At 34.8% G+C, this 19,296-nt stretch overlaps 1 protein-coding gene across 8 annotated transcripts in view; it reads left to right on the forward strand.

The window, feature by feature from the left end:
- Positions 1 to 19,296, forward strand: part of ZZZ3 (zinc finger ZZ-type containing 3) — a 106,591-nt gene that overhangs the window by 39,814 nt on the left and 47,481 nt on the right. For 5 of the 8 annotated variants that reach the window (XM_049616981.1, XM_049616974.1, XM_049616978.1 and 2 more), the window contains exons 2-5: positions 15 to 149; positions 1,746 to 1,893; positions 2,847 to 2,945; positions 6,679 to 8,231. In XM_049616981.1, the coding sequence (XP_049472938.1) occupies positions 6,730 to 8,231 (1,502 nt within the window). In that variant the 5' untranslated portion in view covers positions 15 to 149; positions 1,746 to 1,893; positions 2,847 to 2,945; positions 6,679 to 6,729. The remainder of the gene's footprint in view (positions 1 to 14; positions 150 to 1,745; positions 1,894 to 2,846; positions 2,946 to 6,678; positions 8,232 to 19,296) is intronic. The other 3 variants (XM_049616973.1, XM_049616976.1, XM_049616977.1) reach the window with 3 other exon arrangements.

Below are 19,296 nucleotides of genomic sequence, written 5' to 3' on the forward strand. Positions count from 1 at the left end.
GTTTCCCTTCACAGATACCAAGTTGTGCTAGTACATCCATATAAATAATTAATACCTGAAGTCTCAATGTAACATGGACATTAACAGTGATGACAAATAAATACAGACGCTTGGGAATCAAATACTAGGCGAAAAACACTTTTAAAAAGGTAAGAAAATAAGTAATCTTAATTAAGGCCAAGTGGGCTTTAGTTAGTAGAAGCCATTGACCAAAATTTCTTTTTCAGTGTATCAGGCTTTTAAGAAACACGTCTGGGTAATCCTGTGTATCTTAATACTGGTAGAACTCAGCTGTAAGTATCAGTTCTTGTGTGAAATGAACGTTGCAGATATCCTTGCCTGGTAAATATCATAACAAAAGAGGTTCCTATAGTGAACACCCAGTCCACAATGGGTAGTAAGGTGGCTTACTAGAACTTTGAATACAGTGCTAGAATGGGAGTGTCCATGTATACTCAGACACATCTTAAATTGTGCATCCTGCCTCTGATGATTGCCACCCCCACCACATACTTATAGAATGTAATGTTTTGCTATGTTTGTGAAAGGCGTTCAGGTTTGGATATAAAGGAGTTGGCAGTTGGAGTCTTTGTTGTAAGAAGAGTGAATTTTCAAGTCAAGGGTTACTTTTTGTAGGATTGTGTTTGCGCTGTGCACCCTCCTGTTAATTTAGCATATTTCTTAATGCAGTATTAAATGATTTTGTTTAGACATTTTTCCTACCTTGTGTTTTTCAAGAATTTACAGGGCACATTTGGGAGAGGTTGCATCTGTAGATATTAGATGTTAGTACTGATCTCCTAGCTGATTAAAACTGTAATCTTTTTATATTTAGTAGGCAGTAACTCTAGATTACAAGGTTTGTTAACTGTATCAGTTTTAAAATTGTAATCCTTCACTGAAAATAGTGTCACTTTTAGAATATTTACTTTCGTGTTTATAATAAAGGGACAATCTGTCATAAACATTGCTAGTCTTTTTTCTTGTGTTCTTCCTTTTTTCTAAATGGGCACTCATAATAATATTTAGCAAGATTCTCTGAAAAGGATATTATAATACATTATTATAAAGTAAAATTCTTAATTAACCAGCCTGTCCAAGAAATGGAGTGTAATTAGATTAATTAAAATATCTGGCCAACTGGGTACTTACTAAAAGAAAATCCTTACTGTTTTTGTCCTAACTGAAAATCCATAAGCCAAAAATAATAAAGTTTCTCTTTGTAATAGAGTCTTAGGGCACTTAAGTAATCATCAAGGTTACCATATATGGATATTTGAAGACTTAGTTGATTCTTTGGTGTGCATAACTTACATTATTTTTGTTGTTCAGTCCCCAGTTTTTCATATTTGAAGGCCAAAGCTTGGGAAGGCCTCTAGAATAAGAGTAATAGATTATATATTCTTAATTATATCTTGTTAAAGGCAGTCTTTGGGTCACCTCAAAAAAATATTGCTGTAGACTCTAGGAAAGAATGGAGTCACATTTTGATGCAAACTAATAATGAGTTGTTATAAGGATTTGGTATATTTCAAGCTCTTTTTGATTTGTTTTTGTTGGTTTTTAAAAATTCTTTTGTGGTTCCTTAGTATCTCTGAGACTATGGAGTTACTAAGAAGTATCAAAGATGTTATTTTGAATAGATACTCTGTTACCTACTATTTCCTCTTATAGGTGGGGTAAATCTGTTAGCATAAGTTAATTTGTTTCTTTAATTTTTTTTTATTATTTTATTTTAACGAAAGGAATTTAGGAGGTTCTAGTATTCTCCATGGCTGAAGCTGAGAGTCTGAAACCCTGATGCTTAAGCTCTATTCTAGATCATAGCTCCAACTCCTTCAGGATATAAGGAAAAGATAATATTTCCACAATGATAGATCTTTGGTTGTTCAGGTAAGTTATTTAGTTTTGCAGTAGTGAAGACAACTATAGTTTTGTTTTGTTTTGTTTTTCTTTTTGGTGGGGATGGTTACTTGTTATGTTTCTGTATGTCTGCATGGCAAATTGTATAGTCTGGCTGGCAGTTCATAGGAGTGTGGAGCTATAGGCAATGGGTTAGGGATGAAATATTTTCCCACTCTTCCCGTTAGGGGTATAAATGAAGTGCCTAAGTATGTTGGAACTCTAGAGTATTATACCTATCTTTGACTCCTAGGTATTTTTGATTCAAGGGGCTTTATGAAATTGCTTGATTTCTGTTTCTCACCGGTTTTCTTTTTAAGTATGTATTCATTCAGCTTTCTATCTATGTATCTATCTGTCATCTATATCCATCTCTCTTAATGGGGAAGAAAGAAGAGATCCCTTTGTACGAGGTAGTGTATAATAGAATCTATAGTTTCAAAAAGACAAATATTAAGAACTTTAATTTGAAATCCATAGGTGGGTCCCTGGGTTTCACTCTCCTACTTTTAACTTTATAGTGATAATTGCTCAACTGAAGAAATTTGTCGTAGAAGAATTGTATGACAAGGGTAGTCTGAACCATTACTAAACAATTTGTGTTTATGTTTTAGACAGAAGGATCCTATGGTAACACTGATCAATTGTTCTTGTTTTTGCCTTTCACTTTGGTTTGATATCATGACCAGTTTGGTAAAAATTGTTCAATTAATAAAACTTAATATTGTGATAGTAAATATCAGCTAGAACATTGGTGTTAATGGAGGATTGCCAGTCCCTCAATTCCCAAAATGCACCATACCATACTATTTTGGTAATTATAGTGGAGCAAAAGGTTATATGCATTATTTTTGAATACCTTTTTGAGATTTCTTATAAGTGGGTGATAGAGTAGTATTCCATTAGGTGGACCATTTTAATTTAATGTTTATTATTCCTTTTAGTTCATATTGATGCAGTTTGCAGATGTGATCACAGGGGCTGGACATTTATGATGTGAAACACTGCTGATACTGTTTCAGGATCCTACAGTTAGATTTGAGGTAAAAGTAGATTCAAATTTCGGGGAAGATAGTTCAGCAGCAAATAAATGGGTGAGATGTTAGACATATAGGTAGGATTTGGGGTTTTATATGAGTAGACAGGCTGAAATTTGGTTGACTGTCCTTGATGTGCTCTCCAATAGGATAAGAGCTTTGAGGGTGGGAGTCAGAGGAAAAGAGTCTGTTTAATTCTGGTGATTGATCATATTCTCTTCCCTCTATTCTAGAAAGTGCCATATTCATTAGTTGGTAGATAAAATATAGGAACTACATTCTAGTTGCTAGATTCAGTTTTGCCATAGGAATATGTTAACTAACAATTTCCCTTAATTCTGAAACAAGAGTGATTGAATTGGGTGCTGGCTAAGATTTTCACCATGTGCCTCCTATTTAGTTAACTAGCAAGGTTATTTTCTGAGATTCTTAGCTTATAAACAAGTCCCTTTCTGTTCCCTTAGTAATTTAATATTTGGCAGGAATATAATTTTATGCTCCAAACCTGTTCACTGAATTTCTTCAGTAACTCTATATTATATAGCTAAAATGAGGAAAATAACTACTTAAGTCTATAGTACTTTGCTAAACATGGGAAACAATGTTAAGACTTGGTTGAGATGGTCAGGACATTTTTAGTCCCTTTTTGGTAATTGAAATTTGCACTCAACTTACTAGATAACTATAGAAAGTATGTGCCTTTGTATAAGCCTATCCAGAATAGAAAAGATGAAGAAAAAAGTTAGAAGAAAAATTATCAGAGGGAAGAATGCTCAGATTTCATTTAATCTTCAGAATGTTTACCAATTTATTACCTTAAGTGCATACAATATGTTAATTTCAGGCAAGCAGTTGAGTCCTACTTTGTACTTCTTTAACCAAAGTGGTCATGGCTTGCTTGCTTGCTTTATTATTTCTAGAATCAAATAAGGACTTTTAAAAGATATATTATAAATAGGTCTAATTTAGTTTGAACCTGATGACTATATGATTTTAGTAGAATACTGTCTGGATGCAGTGGTCTAAGGCAGTGCTTCTCAAATACTAGCAGGCATATAAATCACCTGGGAATCTGATTAATTGGTAGATCTGGGACAGGGTTTGATATTCTGCATTTCCAGCAAGCTTCCAAGAGATGCCCATGATGCTCGTTCTTAGGCCACACTTTGAGTTGTGAGATTTTGTGGTACCAAAACTATCCTTGTTATAAAACAGGTTCGCTTTAAATATGGCTCAATAGCACAGGATTTGAGAACTGTAAATAAAATGGACTTTATTGTAGTTGTTGAATGGAATAAGAATGCTTTTTAGGGATCAGAAGAAACAAAAAGAGGTTTAATCTTTCATATTTATTAGTGTTTTGATCACTGAAATGGTGAAGAAATAAAATAGGCCCTCATTATAGGTGGTGTTTTATAATTATATTATGTATACATACATAATACTAATAATATGAAATAGTATACATATGTTCTTTACAAGTAACTCTGAGTAATAATAATAGGTTTATTTTATTAATAATGACAGGGCAGCAATTTTGCTTTCATTTGGATTGCTATGGAAAGAAAAGGGCTTAGGAGTGCCTATTATGGGTATCATTTGAGGTTTATATGTCTTTAATTGGCATCACCTTTTAAAAAGTAAAGGTTAACAGATTCTTTTTTTATATAAAATATTACTATTGCCAATATTATTTTTGAATCATAAATCATGAGTGTAATCAAATTTGCGTTAAAGGTGTTTGCATTATATTTTGTAAAGTTTAAAAAATTATGTTTCTTTTGTGTATTTACATAGGTAATTAATATTTAAAAGCTAGTAACCTTCAAATTTCAGAGCTCCAGATTTGGGTGTATAAACAAATAAATTGATTTTAATATTTTTTTTAGTTTGTGCTGTTTTGGAGCATCATTTGAAGTTTAACTTATATTTTTTGTAATTAAAAGTGGATATTTATGGTACATTCAATATTTATTACCTGTGATTTAAAATAGACTGTAATCTTCATGACAAGATTTAAGCAAAAGAGAATTACATATCACGTCCCTCTAATGAATCCCAAAATAGGAGAAGTTTACTATGTGAAATGTATTTCTAAGTTCTGATTGGTGTCCTTTACTTATTCATGTGATGGCTGTATAACTCTCTAGAACAAATTATCATATTCTAATCCCAGAGCTGGTTTTGTGAGTCTTGTAAGATTTTTAAAAACTGTTAATTAAAAATTTAAAAGTATACCTTACTGTGAAACAAAACTAAACTCAATCAGCTTACATATTTTTGGGAAACATTTGTCAGCAGTCAGGAACAGGAAGACATTTCCCTTTAATATTTCTTTTTTTTGGTATGTGGTAGCATGTTGCTATGGCTTCTGCAGTTCTTCATAACTGTTCTGCTGTTAGACATTTCTGGTTGAGGCAAAGGAGAGATTGTATTTGATTTGCAGGGGGAGAGGTAGAACGGCATTGGGAGGGTTTGTAGGAGGAGCTATGGGAAGCGTGGAAGGGAGGGGGAAGGGTACTATGCAACTATGTACTACAGCTGTTACTGGCTTCTTTCTGTATCCATCCTACCCCCCCCCCCCCCCCAATTTGGAAGTTAAGCAGTGAAGTGGCAAATTATCTTGTGAAAGCTAAACAGAAGAGGAGCAGAAGAATGGATACTTGAAATGTTAATAGCTCCTTTATTCTGCTTTATGGGAGAACCTTTGGAAAATAATAACCACTTAAGAGTTTATCCAGGTAGATCAATCAGGGCAGTTTTCAATTTCCCTTGCATTTCTATCTTAGACACACCCAACATCCACATCAGAAAACCAGCTCATTCCCAATATGCGTTAAAACTGTGGCATATACCTATATACAGGAGTTTAAAGAAGGAGAGAATGTGTTGTCCTTATTTCTTAGATGCAGTATTTGCTTTGGGGGGGCTTCTCCTTTTTCTTCTATCCTCTTCAGAATACTTCCTTTCACTTGCTAATTTATGGCTGTACTTCTAGAGACTAGGGAGGTTTGGCTTTCCTCTGTTTTGCTTTTAGCTTATTGCAAGCTAGGATTGTGATATCTGTTCATCTGCTTGGTTACAACCGAAAGTTTTTGGATGTCACATAGTTTGTTATCAGAGGATTTGACCTAAAACTCATTTTAATAAGAGTGAATTAAGAAGAGCTGAGCCTACCACTTTACCTCCCAGGAATGTTTTGAGAAAACATAAGAAATGATTGGGATAGTTTTTGTGATTGTTGCTATATAAATTCGTAGGTATTATTTTAATAACCAAGATGAAATCCTGTCTTTGAGGTAACTCTTCTCTGGGCCCTTTGTGCCTTTGTATCTGAAAAGCAGATAAACAGCAAGGCAGGTTAAAGGCATGGTCTCTAGAGCCCTGCTCTGCCACTTCTGTGTATGGTTTTGGATACATTACTTAAACTATACACATACCTCATCCTCTTCCTCATTTGTAAAGTAGGGATGGTAATAGCATCTACCTTAGTTGTTGTGAGACTTAAATGAGTTAATGTATGTAAAGCATATAGAATGATTCCTGGAACATATTAAGTACCATATAATTGTTAGCTGTTATTATTAATATCATTTTTGGAAATGTTAATAAAAGAAATTATATCACGTAATTTATTAACATTGGCTATACTTGGATTTAAAAGTTAATAGCTTTATGCTTTTGTTTTAGGTATATTAACTATTACCTTTTTCTCATTATTTTGTTTACATTTTTGAAGGTTTCCCAATGAGTGGATCATGATGACCGTATTGTAGGGACTTGCCATAGTATGGCTGCTTCCCGATCTACTCGTGTTACAAGATCAACAGTGGGGTTAAACGGCTTGGATGAATCTTTTTGTGGTAGAACTTTAAGGAATCGTAGCATTGCTCACCCTGAAGAAATCTCTTCTCATTCTCAAGTACGATCAAGATCACCAAAGAAGAGACCAGAGCCTGTGCAAATTCAGAAAGGAAATAATAATGGAAGAACTACTGATTTAAAACAGCAAAGTACTCGAGAATCATGGGTAAGCCCTAGGAAAAGAGGACTTTCTTCTTCAGAAAAAGATAACATAGAAAGGCAGGCTATAGAAAATTGTGAGAGAAGGCAAACAGAACCTGTTTCACCAGTTTTAAAAAGAATTAAGCGTTGTCTTAGATCTGAAGCACCAAACAGTTCAGAAGAAGATTCACCTATAAAATCAGACAAGGAGTCGGTAGAAGAGAGGAATACAGTAGTGGACAATGATGCAGATTTTCAAGGGACTAAACGAGCTTGTCGATGTCTTATACTGGATGATTGTGAGAAAAGGGAAATTAAAAAGGTGAATGTCAGTGAGGAAGGGCCACTTAATTCTACAGTAGTTGAAGAAATCGCAGGCTATTTGGCTGTCAATGGTGTTGATGACAGCGATTCAGCTGTTATAAACTATGACGACTGTCAGCCTGATGGGAACACTAAACAAAATAGCACTGGTTCGTATGTGTTGCAGGAAAAGTCAGTAGCTGAAAATGGGGATTCGGATACCCACACTTCAATGTTCCTTGATAGTAGGAAGGACGACAGTTATATAGAGCATAACGTGCCTTGCACAAAAGAAGTGCAGGTCAAGTTGGAGGACCACAAAATAGTAACTGCCTGCCTGCCTGTGGAACATGTTAATCAGCTGACTACTGAGCCAGCTACAGGTCCCTTTTCTGAAATTCAGTCATCCTTAAGGGATTCTGAGGAGGAAGTAGATGTGGTGGGAGATAGCAGTGCCTCAAAAGAGCAGTGTAATGAAAACACCAATAACGCCCTGGACACAAGTCTTGAGAGTATGCCAGTCTCTGGAGAACCAGAATCATCTTCTGTTCTAGACTGTGTTTCAGCTCAAATGATGTCTTTATCAGAACCTCAAGAACATCGATATACTCTGAGAACTTCACCACGAAGGGCAGCCCCTACCAGAGGTAGTCCCACTAAAAACAATTCTCCTTGCAGAGAAAATGGACAATTTGAGGAGAATAATCTTAGTCCCAATGAAACAAATGCAACTGTTAGTGATAATAGAAGTGAATCTCCCACAAATCCTGATGAAATTTCTCAGAATGAAAAAGGAATATTTTGTGACTCTGGAAATTATGGGAGTGAAGGACTAAGTAAGCCACCCTCAGAGGCAAGACTTAATATTGGACATTTGCCATCTGCCAAAGAGAGTGCCAATCCACACAATACAGAAGAAGAAGATGATGATCCTGATGTTTATTACTTTGAATCAGATCATGTGGCACTGAAACACAACAAAGAGTATGTGTAAATATGGTAACCATGAATTCTGCTTTGTTTATTATTCCCCACGCTTTCAGTATCTATTCTTAAATGTCTATTCATAGCATTTTTATTATAGCTGAAATTAATGCTTTAGCTTAAATTTTAGGTTTAACATAATGATTATCTCAACTCTTAAAAAAGCTCCAAAAAAAGAAAGACTTTAAAACTCAACTTACTACTCTTCTCAATGACAATATGGTTTTCTAGTTTTGATAGTTCATACATCTTAATTAGAAAAGACATGTGGAAGCCATGGTTGATGGTGTTTTTGTTTATTAATAAGTTTTATACCGTTTCAGTTAATTTGTAAAATGGAAACATCTTTACTTATCACAGTACACTTTGATTTATAGTCGCAGAACTTTATGAAGTGTCTAGGCCTTCTAGGCAGTGTAGAAGAATTAACGAGTGCTTAGACATCATATAGATTAAGAGAAATCTGGCAGGCTATAAGTCCACTTTTATCTTAGTTGCTTATATCTACTTTCCAGTTAAAACTTTTGACTAAAAAATGTACTTTATGCATTACCTTTGACTTGTGATTTGTAGAGTAGATATTACTGTTAATACCATGACAGCTAATTGTATATTGTAATTAGCATATTAGCAAGTTAGTCTGTTGCATAGTTTACATAAAGCATTTGAGACAAATTTTTCCTGACTCTGAATTATAAGGGGAGACTATCTTAAAATACTATCAGTTCTTAGCCTTTGTTTTGAAGGCAAAGTATTCTGGGTAATAACACAAATAAATTGGAGCTAACTCCGAGTAATCGTGCAAGGAACTGTTGATGAACGGCGAACAGTGCTTACTGTAAACACCATGATCAACAACAGAAAGATCACCTTTTGCCCCTACAAAATATGCTTTTGAATTGCTATCACATTATATAGGCTATGTAAAAATGTTAATTTGAGGAAACTTTGTAATGCTTTTGTTGTGACAATTGCCAGATTCTGGTATGTATCAGATCAGAGTATCAAATCCTGGTTGTGGAACATAATAATTTTTTGCCATACATTATAGATAGGTTGCATTTGTGTATGATAATTTAGTGGCCTTTTAGCATAGATTTCTTTTCTGAAAAAAATTTTTTATAAATAGTATTTTAATATTGATTTAATAGAGGTCATTTTATGTGAGTATTTTATTCATTTATTTTTATGGAACTGTTAGCATTTTTATGTATTTGAAATATTTGAAGTCCAATCTGAGAGAAAAACAAGGTTTTTTCAATTTCAGATAAATTGAGTTCTTACCATTGGTATTATTCATCAGTTTTTAAAAACAGAATTGTTTATCTGGAGGCACAAGGAGGAAGAACATATGTCTTGGGGAAAGACCAAAAACTCAAGAAGTGTGCATTTTTACAAAATATACTCATTAATTTAATTTTTTGTTTTTTATTGTTTCTTTGGCAAAGAAATGCTCTTTTTAAGGCTTAGCTGATTTTTTTTTTAAGTGTTTTATTTACTTTTGAGAGAGCACGAGTGGGGGAGGTGCAGAGAGAGAGGGGGACAGGATCTGAAGTGAGCTCTGAGCTGACAGCAGCAAGCCCAAGGGGTGCTCGAACTCACGAACTGTGAGATCATTGACCTGAGCTGAAGTCAGCCACTCAACCGACTGAGCCACCCAGGTGCCCCAAGACTTAGCTAGAATATTGATAGGAAGTATTTTCTCATAACTCATTATGTTCCTTTTTTTGTTAGAGCTCTCCTGATAGTAATTCTGAAGGATGATGTTTATAAAACAGTTGTGTAAAGATAGTGGTCTTAATATTTAAAAAGTGATGTTCCGTATTCCTAACCCTTTGAGAATGAGACCAATACAGTTTCATGGGTTTCTCAGGATGTACAAAGTCCTTTGGAATTTGGATGGTAGATGCTTTATTAGGACAGTATTTTTAAATTAATGCCTCATTGGGTGACCTTGGGCAAAAGAAATCATTCTTTTTTGGTTTGTTGCCTTTCTCCAGTCTTTTGAAGATAGCATCTTTTGACAATTCACTTTCAATGTTTTTTCCCTCTGGAGGAAGCATGTTGGTAGAAGTGAGATGGAGAGTGAGAGCATCTTGATTAGCATCTTGGTTAGAGATAATTTAAAGAAAATTGAGAGAGGGTGTTTGATCATGTTAGATGCAATCTCTTTCAGTAAGATCCTTCTTCAAATGCTTTTTGTCTAGAGCCAAGAGCCTTTTGTCTTGGCCTTTTTTTTTTTTTTTTTTGTACCCAAATTATCATTGTAAAAGATAGCATCATGATACCCATCTAGTGCTTTGAAGTCTCAAGCTAATTTCTTGCATTTGAAAATGCATTTGGGGTTAAAAAAAAAAAGATAAATGGGGTAGATGGAATATTCTGCTGCATACACAGGTACACATTATACTGTATCAAATACTTTGTTTTTCTTTCTCATTCTCTTCATGCTAGTAAATTTCTCTGTAGACAATTTCCTTTTGAAACTGGGAATTGGGCATTGCTCAGATTACACATGACTGTCTTTACCAGTAGGGAATGAGTACTTCCTGATGGCCAGATTAAAAAATATGTTATTGATAGAAAACACTCAGTATGGCCTAGTTCTTTGGAGCCAGGAGGACATAGCTCTTTATTCGAGTTACAACTCTTCTCTGAGTTAACATTGATTATTTAATCAGTAACCTTCTATCCTACCATTTAGCCTATAATTTATCTGTCTTGTTTGCAAGGATATCACATATAAGGTCATCTAATGAAATGGTTTGTAAATGTTTGAAAAGATATTGTGTATAGAATGCTAGCCTTAGGGGTGCCTGAGTCCTTCAGTTGGTTGAGTGCCAGACTTTGGCTCAGGTCATGATGTCACAGCTCCTGAGTTTGAGCCCTGCATTGGGCTCTGTGCTGACAGCTTGGAGCTTGGAACCTGCTTGGGATTCTGTTTTCCTCTCTCTCTGCCCCTCCCCCACTCATGCTTTGTCTCTGTCTCAAAAATAAACATTAAAAAAAAAAAAAGAATCCTAGCCTTAGACCTGATTCATGGTAATTAGGCCATAGGCCAGAGAAATGAATTTGTGGGCATTTTGGATACTTACCCTGTTTCCTTTTTAGATGCCATCCCTCTTCTTTAGCATATAAACCCACAGTTTGCTTTTATATATTTATTTTTCCAAATGGAAAACTATGAGCATGGGGGACTGAATATTATCTTTGTTTCTGGCAAGATTCCAGCTGTGGATTATTTTACTAGATGTGCTTTCTCAAAGAGTAGTGGGTGGGGAATCAAAAAAATACTATTTTACCTCAAAATCCTCTGATCTTCAAGAGTGAAGGATTCTGTTAAAGTGGTAGGTAATACCTGGTGACTACCTTTTTGGCGTAATAGCCAGACTGACTGAGATCATGTACTTAACTATGATTTGCCTTTTCTTTTTGAGAATTGACCTTTTGTGGATTTTGAATCAGAAGCGTTGAGTCAGGTGTCTTAGATTTGAAGTTCTTGTTCTAGGGAGAGCAGGTATAGAGAAGGTCCTGGGTTTTAATGTTCAGAGCTTTTTTCCCAGTTCACAAGGCAACCACTAGAAAATAAATTTTTGAATGGAAATGTGATTTGGTCAGTTGTCTCTGAATTTCTCTCTGTATTCTCCTTGTACAAGAACACTTAAATTTATATTCGAAGGGCCTTGGATAGCTTCATTTAAAGATCTTACAACTTTTCATGAACAGGCAGAGGATAAAAAGTCAGATTAAGAGTTTCTGGATTCTTGAGGTTTTCTAAAGGGTTAACTCACTGATAAGATTATTAATGCTTATACCAATTTTCAAGTTTCTAGATAATGAAAGTTTTAAGAATAAGCCAGTTGTTTATCAAATAGAGTATTGCTTATGTAGTCTCTAGGTAAGACATTTTTAAGCCATATTAGAGAATATTTATAGGAATTGTATTTTTAAACTTGGTCCTCTGAAAACGTTAATATACTTTAAATAATTACAATATGTTCTTTTACACTATGCTTATGATCAATCTTCTGATATCTTCATCGGTTTCAGAAGCTGCATAGAGAAAATCCTCATGAGGTCTTGTAGATTCACTTCCTGTGAGACTACTTTTACTGTTTGTCTAAGTTTCTTTCAAGGGACCAGAAAACTCCAGGATTAGGGATCGATTTTGCTTAGAAAGCAATAGAGGAGCCATCTTGCCCTAGATAAAATAATGTTATATTTGTGTTATACTTCATAAGGTACCAAGTGATTTCACTGAATTTCTCATTTGACACTCCAACTCAGAAGTAGATAGCATAGGTGGCATTATACAGTCCCCATTTCCTAACTCACAATTAAGGTTTTAAAGTTATTTATTGAAAGTATGAGGAACTATTGGCAGACATAAGATAGAGGCAGATATCTATAGGTACATAAAGAACTCCCATATTCTAATTCATAGTCTGAACTACTCCTGGTTTACCTCATCCAGTAAAGACTTAATTCCGTGGATTTTCGGGTTTCTAGGTTTAGAACTCTCAAGGAGAAGGTGCTAGGTACTCAGTTTTTACAGTTCTTTGGTCTGAGTTTAAGCTCTGTAATTGCATAATCATGATTATCTGGTTTTATCTGTCAGAGAATCAGCATTATTGGTAAGTAACCTGTTTTACTTATTGGATGAAATGTTTTCATGTTCATTGTTTTAAAGAACATTTTGTTAGTTTATCTGTGAAGAATAATTGCCCTGTATGAATTGGGGGTATAAAACTTATGCTACAGCTTGACTTTAAAAAGAGAACTTGGATAATTTGCAAAAAAATACTTTGGGGGGGGGTTGTTTAGAATGCATTTAAGTATATTAAAGTCAGAGGTTACCAGAGAAAACTCATGCGTGGTGTACCTTCTCAACTAATTGGAAAAGACTGTGGAATATAATAGCTGGATTGGCTCCAGTAGTTTGGCACAAGATTAATGAGAGGAGAGAGATAAATAATGTCCTTAGTATAACATTTTTGGTTGTAAGAGGAGTATGCCGTTGACTAAGAAATAATCAGTGAATTCTTTGTTTTTTTCCTTTCCATATCAACATCTTTTATTTCAACTGATGTGAATGGTTTCCAAAAGGGATTCTCTGTTGTAATCTGAGTGTGTTTGTAGTATAATTTACCTTTTTCTTCTTGACTCAGAGTCATTTTTGCTGACAGAGGTTATGTAGTGATACTTTTCTGGCATCACTGCCAGAATATCTGTTTTAGCTTATGTGAAACGATTCACACTTCTCTGCTTTTTATGTTCTCATAATTTAGCTTCTTTTTTATGTTCAAATTCTGTAACTTACAATTTTCTTCTTTTCTTCATTTTTGTTGACTTTCATTTTGTTGTCTCTAGTGCTATAGTGCTTTTTGTTCTCTTTAAACTTAGAATCAGAATAACCAGGCTTGTCAGAATTATGTCTCAAGATTCTTGAGTGATGCACTGAAGAATTTCTCTTTGAATGCATAGATAAGCATTAGTGCAAGGAGATGTTCATTTTAATTGTATGTTTTCTTGTTTGCTTGGTTTAGAGGCTGTTGCTTACATAAGCTACCAGGTATCTAAATTCTGGATAGAGAAACAACAGTTGTTTCTTTATACATGGCAATAAGTACTCATTAGCAACAAAACCCTTTTGGTTTTTTTTTATTAAAAAAATTGTTTTTAATGTTTGTTTCTTTTGAGAGAGAGATAGCATGAGCAGAGGAGGAGCAGAGAGAGAGAGGAAGACACAGATTCTGAAGCAGGCTCCAGACTGAGCCATTAGCACAGAGCCCCATGTGGGGCTTGAATTCACAAACCATGACATCATGACCTGAGTCAAAGTCAGAGGCTTAACCGACTGCACCATCCAGGTGCCCCATATTTTTTCTTTTTTAAAGTTTGAGAGAGAGCAAGCAAGCAAGTGAGCGTGCACATGTGTGTGAGCCAGGGGAGAGGCACAGAGAGAGGAAGAGAGAAAATCCCAAAGCAGGCACCATCTGCACAGACCCCAATGCTGGGCTTGAACTCTTGAACTGCAAGATCATGACCTGGGCCAAAATCAAGAGTCGGAGGCTTAACCGACTGAGTCACCCAGGCACCTCAGCAGTAAAACCCATTTAGTATTTGAGACTAATTGAAGCTGAGCCATTAGTTGTAGGAACCTGATTTTAGTAGTTTTTTGTAAGCTCAAAAAGTTTGGGGTGCCTGGGTGGCCAAGTCAGTTAAGTGTCTGACTCTTGATTTTGGATCATGTCATGATCTCATGGTTCGAGAAATTGAGCCCTGCTTTGAGCCCCAAGTTGGGCTCTGCTCTCTGAGCACGGAACCTGCCTGGGATTCTCTCTTCCCTTCTGTCTTTGCACCCCCCCCCCACCTCTCAAAATAAATAGACTTCTAAAAATGATGTGTTTTTATAAATTGGTGAGCAGACTATACCATATATGTATTTCTTTGATGACTCATGTCATTAGATATTACAGTGTTCAGTAATAAATGAGAAGATCTGTTTTGTGACTTTTCTATTTCTTCAGTGAAGTATGTGTCTTCAGTGAGGTCTGTGTACCGCTATTTCTTTTACATTTTCATGGAAAGCTGCTTCTACTTTTCTCTTTAATCTCTGATTTTAACATAGAGAAATTTGTAAAGTGATGAGAAAAGTCTGAGCAATTTGTTCAGGGCACTCTCAGTAGGCAGAATTATCTGTAGTGTGTTATGATTCATTTTCACATACTTAAAATATTTCAAATGTCCACCATACAAATATTACTGAGGGTCTGGATTTTGTTCTCTTTCTTTAAAAGTATTGAAATTTGTTCTGACAGGCAGTTAATTTACTTGATAATATGCTTGATCCTATTAAGGTTTATGTTTTAGCTGTGTTCGGGGGATGTCCAGAGTAGCCTGTATTTTAGGTTTAGTTTAGCCTTACTTCTTGGCATGGCCTTTCTGGTGTTTCATTTAAAAAGGTCTTTACTCTGGCTAGTTGAAACCTGAAGGAAGACTCTAGCCTCATGAAAACGGTTGGTCTTGTGGAATCTCATGTTTTACATGTGCAGCTTTGTACATGTAAGATTCCAGGGGACCCTTACACAAATATTTGGTGTTTTTCTGTCTTTTTCTGTTTTGCTTCTTCCTCTTTGGTGCTCTGTCCCACAAATTCCAGCTGCCTCACTTCCCCAAACACTCTTTTTTTTTCCTCTCTCTCTGCTCAGCAAGACGGCTTCCTGTTCTGCAGTACTAATGATACTTCCATGTGGAAAGTGTGATCATAGTGTGGCTTATCTTATTTGTTTGTTCTCTCTTATAGGTCATAGTCCTGCACTACATATTGTCTGTTGTCTAACAATAATTGTTTCTGTGTTTTCTCCAGTTGTGTAGTTGTGTTTGGCAAGAGGATATTCAGTGTTTGTTATTCTGTCATGATTGAAAGTGGAACTTTCTGATTTGATTTCAGTATGCACTTAGGTATGTTTTCTTCTTATGACATTCACCCCAGCCTGAAGTTTGACCATTTGGAAATTATTTTTGTTGACACTCCTGTGACAGTGAGGACTAGTTTCTACTTATTAGTAAAACATTAGTTTAAGTAGCTTTTTTTTCTGAGAAGCTGAAGTCAGAGAAATTGGAATAATACCAATTTGAATTGAAGAATGAGGGTAAAAGAGACTTGACATTGTTTTAGTTGTGTTGATGAAGTGTTGCTATGGTTTGAGCAGAAGTAAAAATGGGGTTACTGGTTCAGATACACTTCATGAGGATGGGTACAAGATACAGTGATGCATAAGAAGATACGAAACAGGGTTTACTAGGTTTCAAGTGTTAACCTTAAAAGATGAAAGAGTAATGTATCTAGATTTTAGTTGTTTTTCCTTTCAGGTCTTTTGGCTGGGCCAAATTTGATGTAGTATATTTCAGAAAGCTATGGTGAATATGCTTTCTTTATGACTGTCTGTCTAATGTAGTTTCTTGTAAATGTTAAGTATTTTGCAGAAATTTATTTTCCCTGGTACTATTTTTACCATTTATGTGAAGTTGGAGAACTGATTCAACTTTTGTTGTTTGCTTCTTTTCACTTGTCCTATATTATCATTCCTCTTAATTGTAAATGTATTTTTTATATTATTTTAACTGACAGTTATCAGAATATAAAGCCATGAATTATTTTGTTATGATTAAATTTTCAGTTGGAGAGAAAGGGTCATGCTAATAGCTTACTGGCAATGAGAGTGGAAAGTGCCATTGAAAAAGATTATAGTCAACACCTGAATTATCTTCTTAATAAACATTTCAAAATATATATATGGATATGAAGAGTCAAGTTAAATGAACCAAATGTAATGTTTTATAAGGTTTTTTAAGTCACCATTCATGACTGGATAATGTTTTTATCTTTAAAATGCTATCTTATTTAATCTAGAATCTTAATATTTTTAAAAGTTTTATTTGTAGATTATTTGCAAAAGAACTAGATTTGAGGAACATCCCAGTCTCCTTCCAGTAGAATTCTCAGCTGGTAGTATGATGCTGGGTAAATGTTTTTAACTTCTGAGGTTGTTAGTTTTCTTATCTGTTAAAAAAAATTTGGACATGATTTGATTTCTGTAATTCAAATGAATATATAAATATATCTTTGCCCTTCCCCTTGCTTTTGGCACTGCTTGAGCTTTGGTTATTGACTTCTTTCTTATTTTGTATGCTCTCTGTTGATATTCTCACACAGTGCTGTGGTTTAAATTATCATTTCTATATTGATGGATTTCCAAATGTATATATCTCCAATCAGATTATTCTTAGGCTTCAGACTGCTTGCAAGATATATCCATTTGCTTTCTCCACAGTAAACTCAATGGAACATGTCTAAAATTGAACTTACCATTGCTTCCTTCGCGCACATCCAATATTCAACACTATCTTTTCGCTTAATTGTATCTTTCACTTGCCCAGTCTGGAAAAACAGGAGTAATCTTCAATTACTTCTTCACTACACCCTCCTCTCCTACCAGTGTTATGATTCAACTTTATTTCTTTGTTCTCAGTGCTGCTTTCTTAAATTTAGGTCATCTCTGTCATCTCTTTTCTGGATTACTGGAAATGCTTCCTAACTTACTTTCTGCAGTGCTAGTGTACTATTTCCCCAATGGACTCCTACAGTGTAGCTAGAATAAATGTTTTTAGAATAAAATCTACTCTTTAAAATGAATTATTTGGGCCTGGGTGGCTTAGTTAGTTAAACGTCCAACTTCAGCTCAGGTCATGATCTTGTGGTCTGTGAGTTTGAACCCCTCATTGCTGTGTGCTGACAGCTCAGAGGCTGCAGCCTGCTTTGGATTCTGTGTCTTCCTTGCTCTCTGCCCCTCCCCAACTCGTGCTCTGTCTCTCTGTGTCTGTCAAAAATGAATAAAAGTTTTAAAAAATTTAAGAAAGTAAAATGAATTATTGCACAATTTTTAAACATTCTTTTACTGTTTCTCGATATTCTAAACAGATTATTAGTTCCTTGTTATATTCTTTTACTTGAGGCTTTCTTATATGCCTAAATGCCTGCTCTAGTCCACTCTTACCCCATCTCCCTGGTTATCTTCCTTTCTCTGTCTGCAAAAGGAGTAAGATGTTTAAATTTAGAAATTCTATACTCTGAGAATTCTTTCCTATCTTCCCAAGATTGACTGATTGCTCCTTGTGTGCATTATCATAGCAACATGTACAATAGAACTCAAGCTCTTTGGAGGAACCATGTCTTTCTGTTGGTTGATGTATCTTTGGAGAAATGTAAACCTTATCCTGCTTTGAAAATGTCAGAGAAAAATTTAGCATGCTTTTCATAGTAGAGTTTTTTTTATGCCATTAGTTGAACTTTTAATACTTTGAATTTATAAAATTTAGTACTAGTGATTATTTCCTTTTTTTTACTTAAAAAATCTAGATTTTAAGTTTTCAAAAGAAATGTTGAATCAGTGACAATCATTCACATAGTTCACTAAACTCAGGAGTTGTGGAGAGATAATTGGTATGGTGGGGGGTTTGGGGAAGAAGGGTGTGCCTCATGATCACGTTGGTTGTCTGAACACATTATCAGGTGGTAGGATAATGTTTTTACATGCCTGTATAAAAAAAAATGTAAGCTCAGGTAATACCAGACCCCAAAGAGAGAAAGTGGTTGTATTACAAAATAAATTTATAAGTTTGGTATGATCAGAATGTTTTGTATAGTTTTAAATATATTTTTACAGTCAATCTAGAGTTTTGACAGTAGGCTTTAGGAAGCAACAGAATGGTAAGAATCTGTTTGGGTTATCTTTATTGAGTTGAAGGACTTGAGAGAAAATGTGTGTCCCTGCCTATTTATGTGTCTGTTCTATTTAAGATTTTCAATAGGGGATATTATTTAGCTTTTTCTGTATGAACTCATAATTTTGAGTAGAAGCTAGAAATAATTAAAAACACAAGACATATCCTGTGTCTTTGAAGTTATTGTAAGATGATTGTATACAGATAGCTTAACAGATAAATTCTTTAGCTATATTTGAGGTATATTGCCCTGTAGAATATTAGTTTATAACTAGAGATTACTGGTTTGTCTCTATTATGTGAAATTTTTATGTATTTGCAATTACAGAATAGAAGGGCAACTTTTTACTTGTTATAATGTATTGTTTCTTAGAATGGGTAATCTAAAACTCTAGAGAAAATATGTAAATCTTGATCTGACTGGTGGTCAGGATTTTTTTCTAGATTATTGTACAACTTCTATAATGTTAACCACAGTACAGTCAGTTGCATTCAGCTTCCTGAATTCTTAAAGAAACTCAAGAATTTTATTGAATAGATTTAGAGAAATAGGTATTAGGAACCAGTTATAAAGTCATCTTTTATGGTTTCTTATTACAAGAAGCCTAGAGTCTTTAAGGAGGAAAAAAACCACAATTTCTTGAAGGCTACAAATATGTGGATTAAAAAAATACTGATATATTCCTTTAAAAATTCCCTGTGACTCTGGTCATAGTCATGATTCCAGGGTTGCGGGATCGAGCCCCGCGTGAGGCTCCATGAGCCTGCTTAGGATTCT

Source organism: Panthera uncia (assembly GCF_023721935.1).
Source record: "Panthera uncia isolate 11264 chromosome C1 unlocalized genomic scaffold, Puncia_PCG_1.0 HiC_scaffold_4, whole genome shotgun sequence".
Classification (NCBI taxonomy): domain Eukaryota; kingdom Metazoa; phylum Chordata; class Mammalia; order Carnivora; family Felidae; genus Panthera; species Panthera uncia.